At 41.6% G+C, this 16,096-nt stretch overlaps 1 protein-coding gene across 3 annotated transcripts in view; it reads right to left on the bottom strand.

The window, feature by feature from the left end:
• Positions 1–16,096, bottom strand: part of RALGPS2 (Ral GEF with PH domain and SH3 binding motif 2) — a 97,012-nt gene that overhangs the window by 56,655 nt on the left and 24,261 nt on the right. For all 3 annotated transcript variants that reach the window (XR_014549880.1, XM_083621610.1, XM_083621611.1), the window contains exons 5-8: positions 13,937–14,020; positions 5,608–5,697; positions 4,889–4,981; positions 2,256–2,382 (exon numbers count right to left, since the gene is read on the bottom strand). Coding sequence is in view for 2 of the 3 variants with exons in the window: in XM_083621610.1 (XP_083477736.1) it covers positions 2,256–2,382; positions 4,889–4,981; positions 5,608–5,697; positions 13,937–14,020 (394 nt within the window). In the remaining variant the exon portion in view is untranslated. The remainder of the gene's footprint in view (positions 1–2,255; positions 2,383–4,888; positions 4,982–5,607; positions 5,698–13,936; positions 14,021–16,096) is intronic.

The raw sequence follows: 16,096 nt of genomic DNA, 5'->3' as shown, positions 1-16,096 counted from the left end.
CTAAAAGTTATTCCAATAAGCTCATGTGAGTGGTTGACAGATACTGCTCACATTCCTAAAACTGTATCTACAAGCATGCAAAACGACTGTATATTATGATTTTTAAAGAACTGTTTTAATGAAACAGCGCAAGACCCTAGCTATATTCAACTTCAAACCTTTTGGTTCACTTCTTCGAATTAAAGAAGAAGGAACGTACCCAAATGGCTTATTTAATGGGACTTTTCAACCACAGTACTCTCACCTCAGTTCCATAAAATAACTTGTCTGCTCAGCAGAAATAAGAACCCCTGGCCTTCTGATATGACTAGCACAAACAGTTCAGCACTACAAAGAGAAATATACTTCTCCACGGATAATTTGGGGGGAGGCAAAAAGGGGTGGTTTTTGTGTTTGTGCAAGGACATGAGCAAAAGAAACCCATCCAAGGAAGGGTCAGTGCTTATCAAAGACCTTGACACCCTAACAAGTGAAACCAAAATGGGTGGGCCAAGACCCCAGTAGAATCTCAGGTGGCATTCCATAAAGCATAATGGGCTGCCACCAGAAGGAGAAAGCCAGCATGAAAACATGCACACTGCATGCACAGAGTAACTGTCCACATGCACACGGTCCCCCTCTTTAGATATTGACCAATGCAAGAAATATGAAAGTTGCCAGATTACTACAAAATGAACATTCAGTGGGCGACTACACAGCAAGAAGATGTAAAAGTATGTAGGACTTTCATATAAAAAAATACTATTTGCCCCAGGAAAAAACATGCACATTAAGCACTAAATAAAAATGCAGCATTTTAGAAGTGAAATTATTTTTCTTCGTTATAACAGCGTCTTGATTTTCAGCTGTGCTGCCTTATGGTTTATGAGCAAAACAGGATGAGAAAGTAATACATGGAGTGATTTTTGTTGGGTTCTAAATCAGTGTTGTATTTTTCTCTGTTCTAAAGGATATGCATATGGAACAAAGCATATGGTGATAAAAAAATGGGTGCAATCCAATAATGATGACCTGTTCATGCATTTGAGTTCTCTTCCCTTTCCTCCCCTGCAGTTACTTAAGCCCCGCCACAATCTGGGGATTGGAGACCTTCTCTGCACACAAAGCTGCAGGGAAGGGAAGGGAACAAATCTTGTCCCATTGTGTGACGCTGCATCTTACCCAGTATCAATAAGATTGGACAAACTTCCTGTATGCTGGAGCTTTGTAAGAGCATCTCATGCCACACTGAGGTAACTGTCACTGAATTTAAACATTAAAAAACTCCCCTCCTGCTCTGTTCTATGCTCTTAATAAACAGGAAGCCACAAATGTGGCTGCCAAGGTAAACTGGATGCAATTCCAACAAAACGAGGCACAGCCCCCAATCCAAAGAAATAATTGTATTCTGCATGGTTGTTTTTTTAAAAGAAGGAACAGCCAGCATTTCCCCTATTCAGTAACATAGCAATGTGGACAGACAAGCCTCTGCTAGATCAATAATGCTGCCACAACCACAAATCTTTAAGATGAGAAGAGACTTTAAAATCCCTGGGTCATATTCACATCCCTCTCACATCTGTATATGCCTTCCTTGACAGCTGCATTTAGCCCCTCCACTGTGACCTCAGGAGGGTTCCTCTCTCTTCTCCTGGCTGTGCTCTTTGAAACAGAGGATACTTGAAAAGCCATTAAAAATGCTGCCGCCATCATTTACCCCCACCCTTTTCCCTATGGTTGGTGGAAGGAAGGAAGGAAGGAAGGAAGGAAGGAAGGAAGGAAGGAAGGAAGGAAGGAAGGAGTTGGCCTAATGTAGGGTCCATACAGGCAGGGGCATCCGAAGTGGGGGGTGGGCTGCCCCGGGTGCCACTCAGGGGTGTGTGTGAAAAGATGGCCCCTGCCTCCCCCCAGCTGTAGAGCGGCCGAGGGCACGTGCAGTCAGTATGGATGCCACGCATGCGCACTCCGTACGGGATGCCGCACACGCACAGTCTGTACAGGATGCCGCTTGCGCAGCAGCCCGTATGGACGCCATGCGAAAGGCAGCCCGTACGGACTGCGAATGTGCGGCATCCCGTATGGAGTGCGCACGTGCGGAAGCCCATACGGTCGCCGCACACGCGCAGTCCGTACAGACGTAGCGCATGCCATCACCGGGCGGTTCGCCCCGCCCCTTGGCATCCCGCCCCAGGTGCTGGAGAGGGTTCCTCCTCCACTGCAAACAGGTACTAATATTTTTATGATACCGGTAAACAAAGTTAAAACGTTCATCTTACCTAAATAAGGAATGCAAGGAGTCATCTTCAAGCTGTTTATATAGTTTCTAAGTCTCTTATAATTTTCTTCTTTACTCATTACATATTCCAGCTTCTCAAAAGTAGTTTTGTCCTTTCGGCTCAGTAGCTTTAGGGAGAGGGGAAGAACCAAAATATAGTTATTAGGAAACCAATGGCTTCTCTCCCCCCCGCCAAAAAAGTTAACAATTATTTTGTACTATGCATAAGGAAATACTGTACTGAAAAGTTACAACTGTTTTGACAATACAGGGGTTCTTTTAAGTCTAAATAGTAGCCAGAGGTGGGGGAAAGAATGCTTTGTGCCTTCAGCTAATTGAATTAATTAAAGGATTAATTATCAAGCCTCAATATGAATTGCTCTAAGCAGCTAACAATACAGTCAAAGCAGTGTGAGTTTAAAAAAAAATCATCAGAAAATAGATGCATTGGTAAATTGATATATTGTTGAGCTATCATAGCAGAACTTCATAGATGGCTAGTAAAAGCTAACACCACCAAGTCCAGTCACAATTTGTGGGCCTATGGTACAAAAATAATTATTTGAACAACTATGCGGTTCAATTTACAGAGTGGTATTAATCTCTGAGATTAGAAGGGAAACTATCAGCAGAACAAGGAAGGAAAAAGTATTTGACAACCCCCCCCCTCTCTCTGACAGCACTCATTCTCTAGAGGCTTGGGGGAACCCACCAGAGCAGATTTAGGAAGACATGGACCATGGGTAGGCAAACTAAGGCCTGAGGGCCGGATCCGGCCCAATCGCCTTCTAAATCTGGCCCACAGATGGTCCGGGAATCAGCATGCTTTTACATGAGTAGAATGTGTCCTTTTATTTAAAATGCACCTCTGGGTTATTTGTGGGGCCTGCCTTTTGTTTTTACATGAGTAGAATGTGTGCTTTTATTTAAAATGCATCTCTGGGTTATTTGTGGGGCATAGGAATTCGTTCATCCCCCCCCCCCAATATAGTCTGGCCCCCCACAAGGTCTGAGGGACAGTGGACCAGCCCCTTGCTGAAAAAGTTTGCTGACCCCTGACATGGACGAGGCTGAAAAGTGGAGATGGAAGATTGTCAAAAATGCTTTCCCTCTCCTGTCAGTAGGCAGTACCACTGGGCGTCACCCAATAATATTGCCGTTTAAAACCATCCTGAAAGCACAAACTGCTGTAGCAAGGGGTAGACTCCATGAAAGTGAAAGAGTAACACACACACACCTCAAAAGGAATTCTTATGTCGTACACACAGCCACTGAGTCAGTTATAGTTCTCACCTGGGATGATAAATGAACGTTTACAGAAGGATGCCAAATTAGAGAACGGTTGAATGAATATTAACAGAAGGGGCACTGAATCACTCTCTAGGAGTCTATTTAACAGAGAACCAAAATAGACAAACACGAAGAAAGGGCGTTGATAATCTAAGCTTTCTGAGAGAGCAGAACATCTGTGCTTTCAGATCAGACAATCAGGAATAAGTGAAGATGAACGGTCACTCATAAGGATAGACTTCAAAGGGAACTGAAGGGATTTAGGTAAGTTTATATTATGTGCAACACCAGGGTGCCAACTTGAATAAAATATTGTGGGGGCCCAGGTAAGCCTCACCCCACATAATCAACCATATGATGCCGTGCGCGCGCGCACACACACACACACCATTTGAATGGGAATGCCCACCAACTTTGTGGAGGCCCAGCGCCCTCAAATATTTTATTTTGGGGGAGGCCGAAGTCCCCACGGCCCCTAGGAGTTGGCTCCTATGGTGAAACAAGTACCCTATGTGAAATCAACTATAGGCAGGCCCCATTTATGCGGGGTTTACATTCCAAGGCCCCGGACATGTGTCTGTATAATTGAAACCCCCTTAAAAAGCTACAGACACCCCATCCTGCTCTTTTAGTGACATTTCAGTGATGTCTTTATGACGTTTCCAGGTCCCTTCCAGATTCGGTGCCATGCCCGTATACACAGTTGCACACATACTGGACACCTGTAAATCGGGAGCTGCTGTAAACAGTCTCTCCTGGTATGCCCCACGGAGGACCTTACAGTCTGCAAATAACAACATCCTAAAGATTCCGGGCCCCAGAGAGATCAGACTGGCCTCGACCAGAGCCAGGGCCTTTCCAGCCATGGCCCCGGCCTGGTGGAACACTCTCTCACAAGAGACTAGGACCCTGCAGGATTTGACATCTTTCCGTAGGGCCTGCAAGACTGAGCTGTTCCGCCAGGCCTTTGGTCTGAGTTCAGTCTGACTCATTTTCTCCTTGTATAACAACAAGCACAAAGGAGGTTCCCAGCCCGCTCACAGGTGCTTATACTATCAGTGGAAACAGTTGGTAACTGCCTTCAATTTTAACCTGAAGATTGCCACTTGTCCAGTTTTAATTTTAATTTGTTTGAATTAATTGTGGGGTGTATCTTAATTTATTGATCACTTGTTTTTATGCATTGTCTTACTTGTATGATGTTTGTCGCTCTGAACCCGGCTTTGGCCGAGGAGGGTGGGATATAAATAAATTATTATTATTATTATTATTATTATTATTATTAATCATTCTGCTTCCACTGCACAAAACCCTAACTCAGTGTTAACACCCAAGTTCACTCACCGCCCAAGTTTTGGTCAACCTGAAGATGGGGGCACTTTGTAATCCAGACACCACAGCCATAAGAGCATGTAGATTATTCAACTCATAGAGTTTCTGAGAACAAAACAAAACAGAAGTTTAGTGTCTAGTACTGTAATGTATTGAGTTTGCCACAACTTAAATTATCAGCCTATTTTACAAAATAGCATCATGAACAAAAAACTGAAAAATGGAGGAAAATTACACCTCTCCAAATAATTATGATAAAGGTGTAATTGAAGAGCATACCTTCATGACTACGACCTAATATATAAGCTTTGTGTGTGACCCTGGTCTGAAATAGACTAAACACTGGCCAATAAACCATAGTTAAGTCACCAATCCAAACACCCATGGGCAGTGATGTAGCATTCCTGACTTAGTCATATACTAGCCACTGGATGGAAAATAATCATTTATCTGCATCATGTCCCAGAAAGTATTCTTGCCACACCATACCCCAAACAAATGAATTAAGCAATATTACACAATTAACACCTTTTGATTGCTCTTTCAAAGTATAATCAGAAATCATCATCATTGAATCATTGTTCAAATATTCCAGGTTAGAGTTCATATAACTAACAAGGCCACACATTTCCTCTAGTCATATGTTAATGGAGCCAAGTATTTACTGAGCGTACTTGTAAACCTAGGTCTCTATCAACCCTGATAAAGGCTCCAGGACAAAAGTTTCTTACCTTAGCTGTTTTAATATAGTGGCTCAGAACTTCAGCTCGTATTTTTAACGTCTGTGCATGAAGAATCTCTCTAACTACCCAAAAACTTACCTAAAAAAAAGAAAGTGGTAATAATACATATAAAAACAGAAAATAAAAAGTGATATTGTTAGACTGGGGATTTTGGCATTCTCATGTGTTTTCACATTATGAAAATTAATTTTCATTAGCAGCCTAATTAGTTACCAGAAACATGCAAATTCATTCACTACTATGAGCATTTCTAAAGTTTTGCTGTTTAATCTAATTATATTAACAGGCTATATTTAACAAGAATTGCATAGTGAACCTACTAAGAAGATAAAATGTGTAACATGTATACATAGTACCAATACTTAAAAATATTAAATACTATAACTAATTCAAACTTACTACTACCACGCCATGAAATTGATATTGATATCAATTTCAACCCCTATACAAATTTCAGTTTCAGTAAATGCCTCCCCAAATGCCTGTCATCAACAATGGGAGGAAAGCTCCTCTTTGCATTCTGAAATAGCAGCTGTGTTGGGTGTGACCGATTCTGCTCAGGACTGCGGCAGGAGCAAAGGGCTAACCCTACTCTGCTGTGCTGCCTACAACGAACAGATGGCCTATCTTTATTCACCATACATAACCTAAAAAGTTAAGGTAAAGGGACCCCTGACCATTAGGTCCATTCGTGACCGACTCTGGGGTTGCAGCGCTCATCTCGCTTTATTGGCCAAGGGAGCCGGCGTACAGCTTCCGGGTCATGTGGCCAGCATGACTAAGCCGCCTCTGGCGAACCAGAGCAGCGCATGGAAACACCGTTCACCTTCCCGCTGGAGCGGTACCTATTTATCTACTTGCACTTTGTGCTTTCGAACTGCTAGCTCCCCGTTGCGGGGATTCGAACCGCCAACCTCCTGATTGGCAAGTCCTAGGCTCCGTGTTTTAACCCACAGCGCCACCCGCATCCCATACATAACCTAGCTACATATAATAGATTAAATAAAGGAATAAGTATTATCAATCAGTAGGCTATATTATATAAATCAGTAGGCTGACAAGGCTACACTGAATGTACAGGTAATATACCTCTGTAAACTGAAAATGATCCTAAGCTGTGAATACTGATCCATTCCTCCCCCCTTTCCCTTGTTTTGTTTTGTTTTACTTTTCTTTTTATTGTTAGCTATATAAACACAACACCCCCAATTCAATAAAGCAGTGCTTTTTTCGAGGGGGCAGGGGTACGCATGCCCCTAAACATTTTGTGAATCTGTTTGGTCTCATTGGGGGGCAGTATTTCAATATGAGTACCCCTAAACATTTTTTTAGAAAAAAGAACTGCAATAAAGTATTGCTATTAATAATAAAAATGGCACAAAGGCAAACTATATGGTGAGCATCACATCTAATTTGGCATTGACTTTTAGCCTTTACTGCAGGCACTGTGATCACTGCAGATGGTGACAGCAGTCACAAAATTAAAAGATGCCTGCTTCTTGGGAGAAAAGCAATGACAAACCTAGACAGCATCTTAAAAAAGCAGAGACACCACCTTGCCAACAAAGATCCGTATAGTTAAAGCTATGGTTTTCCCAGTAGTGATGTATGGAAGTGAGAGCTGGACCATAAAGAAGGCTTATCGCCGAAGAATTGATGCTTTTGAATTATGGTGCTGGAGGAGACTCTTGAGAGTCCCACGGACTGCAAGAAGATCAAACCCACCATCCTGAAGGAAATCAGCCCTGAGTGCTCACTGGAAGGACAGATCGTGAAGCTGAGGCTCCAATACTTTGGCCACCTCATGAGAAGAGAAGCCTCCCTGGAAAAGACCCTGATGTTGGGAAAGATGGAGGGCACAAGGAGAAGGGAACGACAAAGGATGAGATGGTTGGACAGTGTTCTCGAAGCTACCAGCATGAGTTTGACCAAACTGCGGGAGGCAGTGGAAGACAGGAGTGCCTGGTATGCTCTGGTCCATGGGGTCACGAAGAGTCGTACACGACTAAACGACTAAACAACAACAACAAAGCAGGCACTGTGAATTTAAGGGAGAAAGGGAAATCAAGAACCTAGGAGGTACTAAAACTTACATGCTGATTTGAGCAACAGGGAAATATTTGAACACATATTTCAGGTACAGTGGATGTTTGGGTTGTGAACGTGATCCGTGCAGGATGCACATTTGCAACCCACAACAGCTCGTCTGCGCACGCGCGGGTTGCAATTCAGCACTTCTGTGCACGTGTTACCGCCAAAACCCGGAAGTAACCCGTTCTGGTACTTCCGGGTTTCAGCGGTCTGTAACCCCCCCCCAAAAAAACGCAACCTGAAGCGTGTGTAACCCGAGGTATGACTGTACACAGCATGTGGTGAGAAATAGTCTTGACACTGAAGTCTGCATCTTTTAGAGAATTGTAAAGTTTAGTTTCCAATAAAAGTAGGAATGTGTTTCTTGAGAAATTTAGCTGGATTTGTCACTCCAATCAAGTGTTTACCTAGTTTATCTCATAATGAAGTTGCAGAGCCTCACATTTGTTTATATATAATACAGCCATGGAATTCACCTCTCTTTAGTTCTGCATTGCTGTTGATGCCACAGAGACTCTGGAATTCCAAACCAAAACCCAAAGTTTACCACTAGAATAATTTAAAGTTGGAAAGCTTTTCCAAAGCGTAAAAAATTATATAAGGGAGGCGTTTGTGCTTTAATGTACTGCTGAAAAGGAAAAAATGACAAGAGAGAAATATGTCTCTTATGGCTTTGGAACAGAGGCTAGACTCGTGACTAATGTAACAAACACACATGCACAATGGGACTCTGAACTTGCAATCATGCAATAACTGCTGCCTTCTTGCACACCTGTCACCTCAAGTGATTTGAAGGGCCTTTCTGAATAAATTGGTGATGTGTCATTTTTCTGGGTGGGTGCGAGTCATCCTGGGTGTGCACAGGCTCTTGAGAATGCCTAGAGGAAATCTCAATGTCCAGGCCAGTACAGTGGCAGTAGTAAGCAGGGCTGATATTTACGCTATATGAAGAAGTCCTTTTGAGCACTGGAATCCCTGAACAAATAGACACTCCTGCTCACACATATTTTCTCAGCAGATATGTTCTATGTATTCTACAATTTTGGTTTTGGATTTAATATAAAGTCAAGAATTTCAGAATTGTGCATTAATTCCTGAAAAAAATGAGATTCAGGGTGTTGTGAGAAGTCAGGCAATGGTACTTACATACAGAGCAACCCTGCTCAATTTCTGTCAGCAGAATCATAGGGGGCATCACAGCCCACCCTAAGCAGTCCACACTTATTTAATTAGTAAAAGAATTGCATCTCCCTGCTACTGAAGCAGAAATATGGTCTGCACTTGGGACGCTCTGCCCTGATTAGGTATTGACCATCACCTTTCCCCCCTAGGACTGTCCAATCAGGCCGTGACAGGAAACTTGCATATTTTTTTTTATGTGCAGTGACAACCACACATAAAACTATTATTTTGGAGTGCTCCTTCCATCCAGCCTAATCCTCAGTCCAATCACCTTTCATCTTGGGTATCCCCTACCCCGGAAACCAAATATTTAATTATCTTCCACCATGAAACAACACTGTTCAGTCTTCCTCAATCCAGATGACCTATGGTTCCGTCTGTTCCACCCAGCCAGCCAATAGTTCAGCCTGCTGCTAGACCTCCATGGGATACTTCAAGACAGGCTGCTCCACCTTTAAATAGCCTGTTTCCATGCTTTCTTCCCCTTGTGTCATTATGTATTTCCTGTGTTTGTTATTTTCCACAGCTGGAATTAGGAATTTTGAGGGAATACAATCCCTTGAGAAAAATTCTCTATTCCAGCAACATATGAGTTGAGTTCTATGGAACCCAGGTTACTTGTTTGGGAACCACAAAGCATTGACCTCAATTGTGACAAATGAAGCTTGGTGGGCCTTTGGGGCTCCCACTACATTGCTGGGCTATCTATGAATATCCTGGAAAATATTTTATTATCTAGAACACCAGACCCCCCTGGAACCGCCCCTTAACTCTGCTGATTCTGGATTCCTAATATCACTCCCCTGGAATAACACCCTCCAGCCCTGTAATGCTCCGACTCATTAAGTATAAGCAAACAAGTTAAGTATATGCCATTGGTCCAGGAAACATATGTAGCCTGTACAAATGAGCTAACTCACTGCATTGGGCAATTTCACGCTGCAAAGCCATTTTACTTTCTGACTGCCATTTTGACTTTGTACCTAAATGGACCATTTTTATTGACACCAAAATTGGGATTTGGTAGCTCTTGCTATTCACCTTCTTAGTTAAGTACAGTGCAATATCCTCCATAGTATGCTGTCACCCTAGAGCAAAGATTTTTTAAAAAAAATATCATGCCCCTGTATGTTATATGCAGCCTACATTTATTTGAAAACTTAACTGTGCAATATGGCATGAAAACTGAGAGGAACCAAATAAATGCTGCTGCGCATAATGCCAAATAGTAGTTATATGACAGAATTCAAATTGTATACAAAAATCAAACGGCACCTAGCACAGCTGATATAGCAAGACCTGCTGCCTCCCTCCCTTGGAAACGACTTGCTTGCCCTGTTATATGTTAGTCCCCACTAATACGTATTACTTATTATCATTATCATTTATTAAATTTGTATACCACCCTTCATCCACAGATCTCAATTCGCAACATAAAAATTCAAGGTAAAAAACACAAAATACAGAATAATAACAAGAACAAAAGCAAACCAATTACCCCCACACCCCGTCAAAACTTCCTCTGTGTGCACCTGATTTTCAGAGGTAAGGTATACTCTGCTTCAGTGCCTGTACATCATGAAAACATTCTGTAATAAAAAGTTTAATCTGTTCGTCTCTGAAACTTCCTCATATAGTCACTGCATGCAGCCCCTCAGGAATCATGCAGGAAGGCAGGAGCCCCCTCTTGAGGGTCCAGGTGGACAGATCTCCAGAACACTAGTCCATCTCTCCAAAGTTTTAAAACAATGTCTATGCGGCCACAGAATCCCACCATAGCTGTTAAGTAAGCAACCTGTTCTTTCTGTAAAAAGGTGTGAATTCCACTTGAACATACAGCAATTGCTAATGCGTAAAATCATTTATTTTCTACTTTTTGTTCACTTTTTTCTACTGGAATCACTCTCCTTCAAGACTATTTCTGAATATAAACAGTACAATGAATACCATCTTCCAATTTTCTTCCACTCTTCCGAAAAGTGTAATAGTATTCACATTTGGCAAGGATGGTAGTAGTAAATGGCTTACAGATGGCTTTTAGTAAGAGCATTCTGAATTTTAAAACTAGCAGGGGTATTGTGCAGTAGACTGTAGTATGTCAAGAGGGTTCTAGTATTTCCATGGCTAATTAGTTAACTACTTTCACATCTGTAGAAGCTGTGCTAAAGTGCATGAGTAACCTCTAAACTCAGATTTTGAAGTAGGGGAAGTAGGTGATGTAAACTGCAGTTTCTACCTTTCACCTCCAGTTTGTGAAGAAAAGCCCCATTGTCTGGAATTAACTATGTTGTGTGAGAACTGCTGCTACACTGGTGTCAATAATTTGTCTGAAAATCTATGTCTCATGGAATGTGCATATGCCAATACCTGACCTTGACTGTCTTTGCAGTGAGATGTTGCTATGAGAAGCTGTTCATACCATTTTATTTTTAATAGATATTAAAAATAGAATGCATTTAGAATGAAGGCACTAATTCATCAGCTCTAATAGACATTAAAAAGTCAGACCACTCTTGCAATAGATATGTTAACAATGAGCAACACATAATATGTCTGAATGGCTTTAATTAATGAATACACACACACACACACACACACACACACACACACACACACACACAGCTTCTGCGGCAGATATTTTTCTAATTTGGTATTGTCTGCTAAAGTCAGCATCTTAATTGTAGTATTTTATTGTAAATCAGTAAAATTAGGAGCACTTCTGGCTCCTAATCCTCTCTCCACCTCTTTCATGTTGCTTCCTCCTGTCACTTCCATCCCAGAACAGTCACTGCTGCCATTGTTCACAACCCCTGCTCCTGTTCTTAAAACACAAACCGCCTGAAATAAGGTTGCAGGCCACTATTAGGGAACCCTTATTAAGTAGTGGCCCTCTGAGCCCTCCATGCAAGGAGGAGAATGCAGTTCCTTATGGGACTGGCTACAGAGGGATACAGTCCTTGCTTCTCTGGCTATACCTTGTGAAGAGGCCCTGTCCACAAGGCCCCCTTTGATGTATTCGTCATAGTATATGCTGCCAATAGCTCCTTGACTGGGTTTGAAACCACAGCAATTTTAGCAAAGATCCCGGCCCTGCCTCGAGCTGCAGAGGGAAACTTTGTATGAAGTTCCATATATTCTCTGCAAAATGTCTTGTGTTTGTAGTCACCATGGTACACCTTGGTGAGTCCAGCATCACTAGCATGACGTCCATAGCATACACTAGTATGAAGGTGTGGCTGTGTGCAGCACAAACATGTGCCATGCAAACTGTCACTGAAGATGTAGTTAGCACATGGAGCGTTTATATTCTAGATAGTGTTGTGCTGTAATTGGATGCTGAGACTTGCTATATCCCAGAGACTCCTGTGCCACCAAAGCATGGCCAGTGAAGCACGGGATAAACCAAACTGTGGATGAGCCCTTTGTTAGTTACGGTACCATATTTTTCGCTCTTTAAGACGCACCAGACCACAAGACGCACCTAGTTTTTGGAGGAGGAAAACAAGAAAAAAACTATTCTGAATCTCAGAAGCCAGGACAGCAAGAGGGACCGCTGCGCAGTGAAAGCAGCAATCCCTCTTGCTGTTCTGGCTTCTGGGATAGCTGCGCAGCCTGCAGTCGCGCCATAAGACGCAGACACATTTCCCCTTACTTTTTAGGAGGGAAAAAGTGAGTCTTATAGAGCAAAAAATACGGTAATTAAAACATCAGCCTAGAGTAATAAAGGCACCATGTGCTAGTAGCTAAATCCTGTAATGACTTATAGATCAGGTGCTAAAACCTAGGGGTGGTAAACTTGTAGAACTTCGTTCTCAGCTCTACCTAATAGGGAAGCTTGAGAGGCCATGGTAAATGAAAAAACTAGACTAAACCCCAACTTTGGGAAAGTGTTAAAAATAAAAGCCCACTATTCTACCCCAGGAAGGTAACCCCCAGTTAACTCACCATCCTTTGCCCACTTCCCATTTAATCAACACCCTGGGTGTATAATGGGCATGCAGACCAAATGGTGAATTGCTTGCCTGGTGCAAAGGTTGCAGGTGTCACCTGTCATCTAGATAGCCTAGCATAAGGGTCAGTGGTCATGATGCACGTTGACATGAATGACATGGGGAAATGTAGGTTTTGGAAATGAAACTTAGGTTGCTAGGTAGGATGCTGAAAGCAAAGACCTTCAATGTAGCTTTCTCCAAAATGCTACCAATTCCATGCACAAGGTCAGCTTGACAGGCAAAGCTGTGTAGTCTCAATGCATGGATGAGACAGCGGAGCAGGGAGGAGGGGTTTGGCACTGCAGAACATTTTGGAACAATCTGGGCTTATAGAAAAGGGACAGAACCAGACTGGAACCAGACTGTTGGCACTGAAAATTAAAAAAGGTAGCAGAGCAGCTTCTAAACTAATTTTAAGGGTAGGGACACAGGAGCTGAAGGTCTGTTTTGGAACAAAGCTACCACTGGAGATGAAGATGAAAAAATAATAATGATAATTTAAATGGGTGGGTTAAAGAACCTCGCAATGGGAGTGCAGGGATACAGGACAGTATTTTGGAGAGCTCAAAACATAGTAGGCTGAAAAGCTATGGCGCTCCATGAACCATACAGTGAGGTGACCTGCATATACAAGTCCATACCTACACCCGAGACTACTGTTCAGGAATCCTAACAGTCTAGTTTATAGAAATGAAATGAAAAGGTCTTCATGTTTCTGGTATTGTCAAACAGTTAGGAGTCAGAAATTCTTGCTGATCTAATATAAAATGCTAGATCCCAATGCATCTTCTGCCCATTCCTTCAGCACACTCTCCAAACGCGGTCAATTCAGGGATGAAAATAACAAGCTAGCTTAATAAGAATAAAGTTTCAAAACAGTTTTAAAACAGCTAATTATCATACATGCAGCCAGAGAGGAAATCCAAAACATTATTCAGTCAAATACACAGCAACATTTAACAAAAGAAATAAGTTGCGTCTTTTAAAGCTTCATGTAAATTGAATGATTTGACGTACACAGCAAAGGTGCCACATGTAAACTGAAAACTTACATGGTTGAATCTTCTTGTAAAGGCAACTGCATTTGGTGCAGAACTGTATTTTTCTTTTTTATTCCAACCGCAGCTTGACAGTTCCTGGATTAACAAGGAGAAATAGTTTAAGGCTGATGTAACTGTTTACCCACATTTTGAAACAAGGTAGGAATTTATTTTATCATCAGTGCAGTTAACACAGTGCATCAAATAAAACACAAAACAACACTCTTCCTAATGGTTGCCAATAAGACTGCAATTCTGATATATAAATATGAGTTCTTTCCTTTTAATTCTATGAGCTCCAACTGAACTTTTTAATAAGTTACAACTGCAGTAAAAGACTCTTCAAGCTTGTAAGGCAAAATAACATGGAGCAAGATTTGGCTTGACACATTCTCCTACAATTTTTTAATGGACTATTTAATGGGAAAATGCACCATTAAGTGCAGAACTGACCACCTGGGACAGGAATAGCTACTGAGCTGTCACCTGGTCATGAATATTTAAATTTGTCCAACTGTGCCCTTCAGCACTGCCCACTGATTTTTCCAGCTGTGAAATGCCAGAATTGATAACTGCATCTATTATGTCCAGTTGATGCATAAAAGGAAAGCAGTATTGTCAGCAGCTTGATTCATACAAAACGGCGAAGTTTTGTTTGTGCTGAAACCTCAGAATCACACACCCCTCCCTCACTTCCTGATTTGATCAAACAATACTTTTCAGTTGCATCTACTGTAGATTGTGCCAACTATGGTCTTTGCAAGCTGTCTACAGACCATAACTAGAAACCCACTTCAAACAAGTAAATGAAGGAGAGGATCCAAGCATGCAAAAGTGGGAGGGGGAGGAATTCAAGCCCAAAGCTTCGGTAGAAGTGGCCAAAGTATGGGGAGCTGTTATATGTGAATTGAGCCAATGAGCTACAACCTACCAAGGAAATGATGCCATTGTGATCAAGTGTCCTGTCTTGGACTACCAAGACAGGACACTTGATCACAATGGCATCATTTACACTTCCTTGCTATCTATCCCCCGGAAGAGATATGTGTTTAAAAAAAAAAAGCTGGGGCGGGAGAGTAATTTTTTTCTATAACACAAAGTATGTCTAAAACACTTACACTATGAGAAAAGCCAAGAAAACTGATCACAATATCTCTACATTTTTGCCTTCCAGGCTGTGAAATGATCTAAAGAACACTGTGAAGATGGATCTAGCACACAACAAGACTTAGTGGCCAGTACTGTGAATAATCACGCCCACTTTTACTCTCAACTGCATATTCCATATTTGTTATCCACAGCAGGGTATCAAACCAGTCAAACTGACTGGTCAAATATTGTTAAATAATTAAGCATTTCAATAATTAAAAAGGCTAATGCTAATCACCGAAATGTTTATTATGAAACAAAACATTTAAATTACAAATAAGGTTTTTCTTTTAGTTTTTCACAGGGATGGTCAACTTGCTGCATTATTGCCACTGGGAGTCTGTGGAAGTCCTGGGCAGTTGTAGGAGAGCTTGTTGTCCTTGCTATGGCATTAAATCAAGCCTGCTTTTCTGTTTCCCTCCAGCACCATACTCAGTTTTAAAAACCAGCAAGAAGTTAATTGCAAATTACTTTAGAACAACACCCAGACATTGCTTTTTCAGCAGTGAACAGAAGATGACTGAAGTCCCTTCAGTCAAAAGACCCAATCAATTTAACAAAGGATGCCCCATGAATTTAGCAATGCTTAGCATGGTTGGGAATGAATGCTACATTAACCGAAGCTGAAATATGGCTGCTGATTCTTCGTATTTGTTGGTACTTGACAATATTTTCTTAACGTGTCAGATTTTCAACAAATGGGCAGCTAACCCAGAACACAAAAAGTGCTTAAAAGAAAATTGTCATATGGGCCATGTTTTCAATCACAATTAAAATAAAACTTGCCTAGACCTACCCAATTCACTGATCTTGTAAACCTAAAGCTACCTATCAGACTGGATATTGGCATGCACTGTTACTGTGAAGCTGACTGAATTATATTCCATCCCAAGATATTAACGGGGACATGAAGTGCTTGCACATTAAGTTAATAATCTCTTTCATATCTTACACTTCTAACATTTATTTTTAAAAATCCTTCTAAGCTTTGAACGTGATTCAAAATCAGCATCAAGTTAATAA

This window comes from Podarcis filfolensis (genome assembly GCF_964270895.1).
Source record: "Podarcis filfolensis genome assembly, chromosome: 6".
Lineage (NCBI taxonomy): Eukaryota > Metazoa > Chordata > Lepidosauria > Squamata > Lacertidae > Podarcis > Podarcis filfolensis.
Note: the sequence above shows the minus strand (reverse complement) of the source record. Positions and strands in the feature narration are given on the sequence as shown.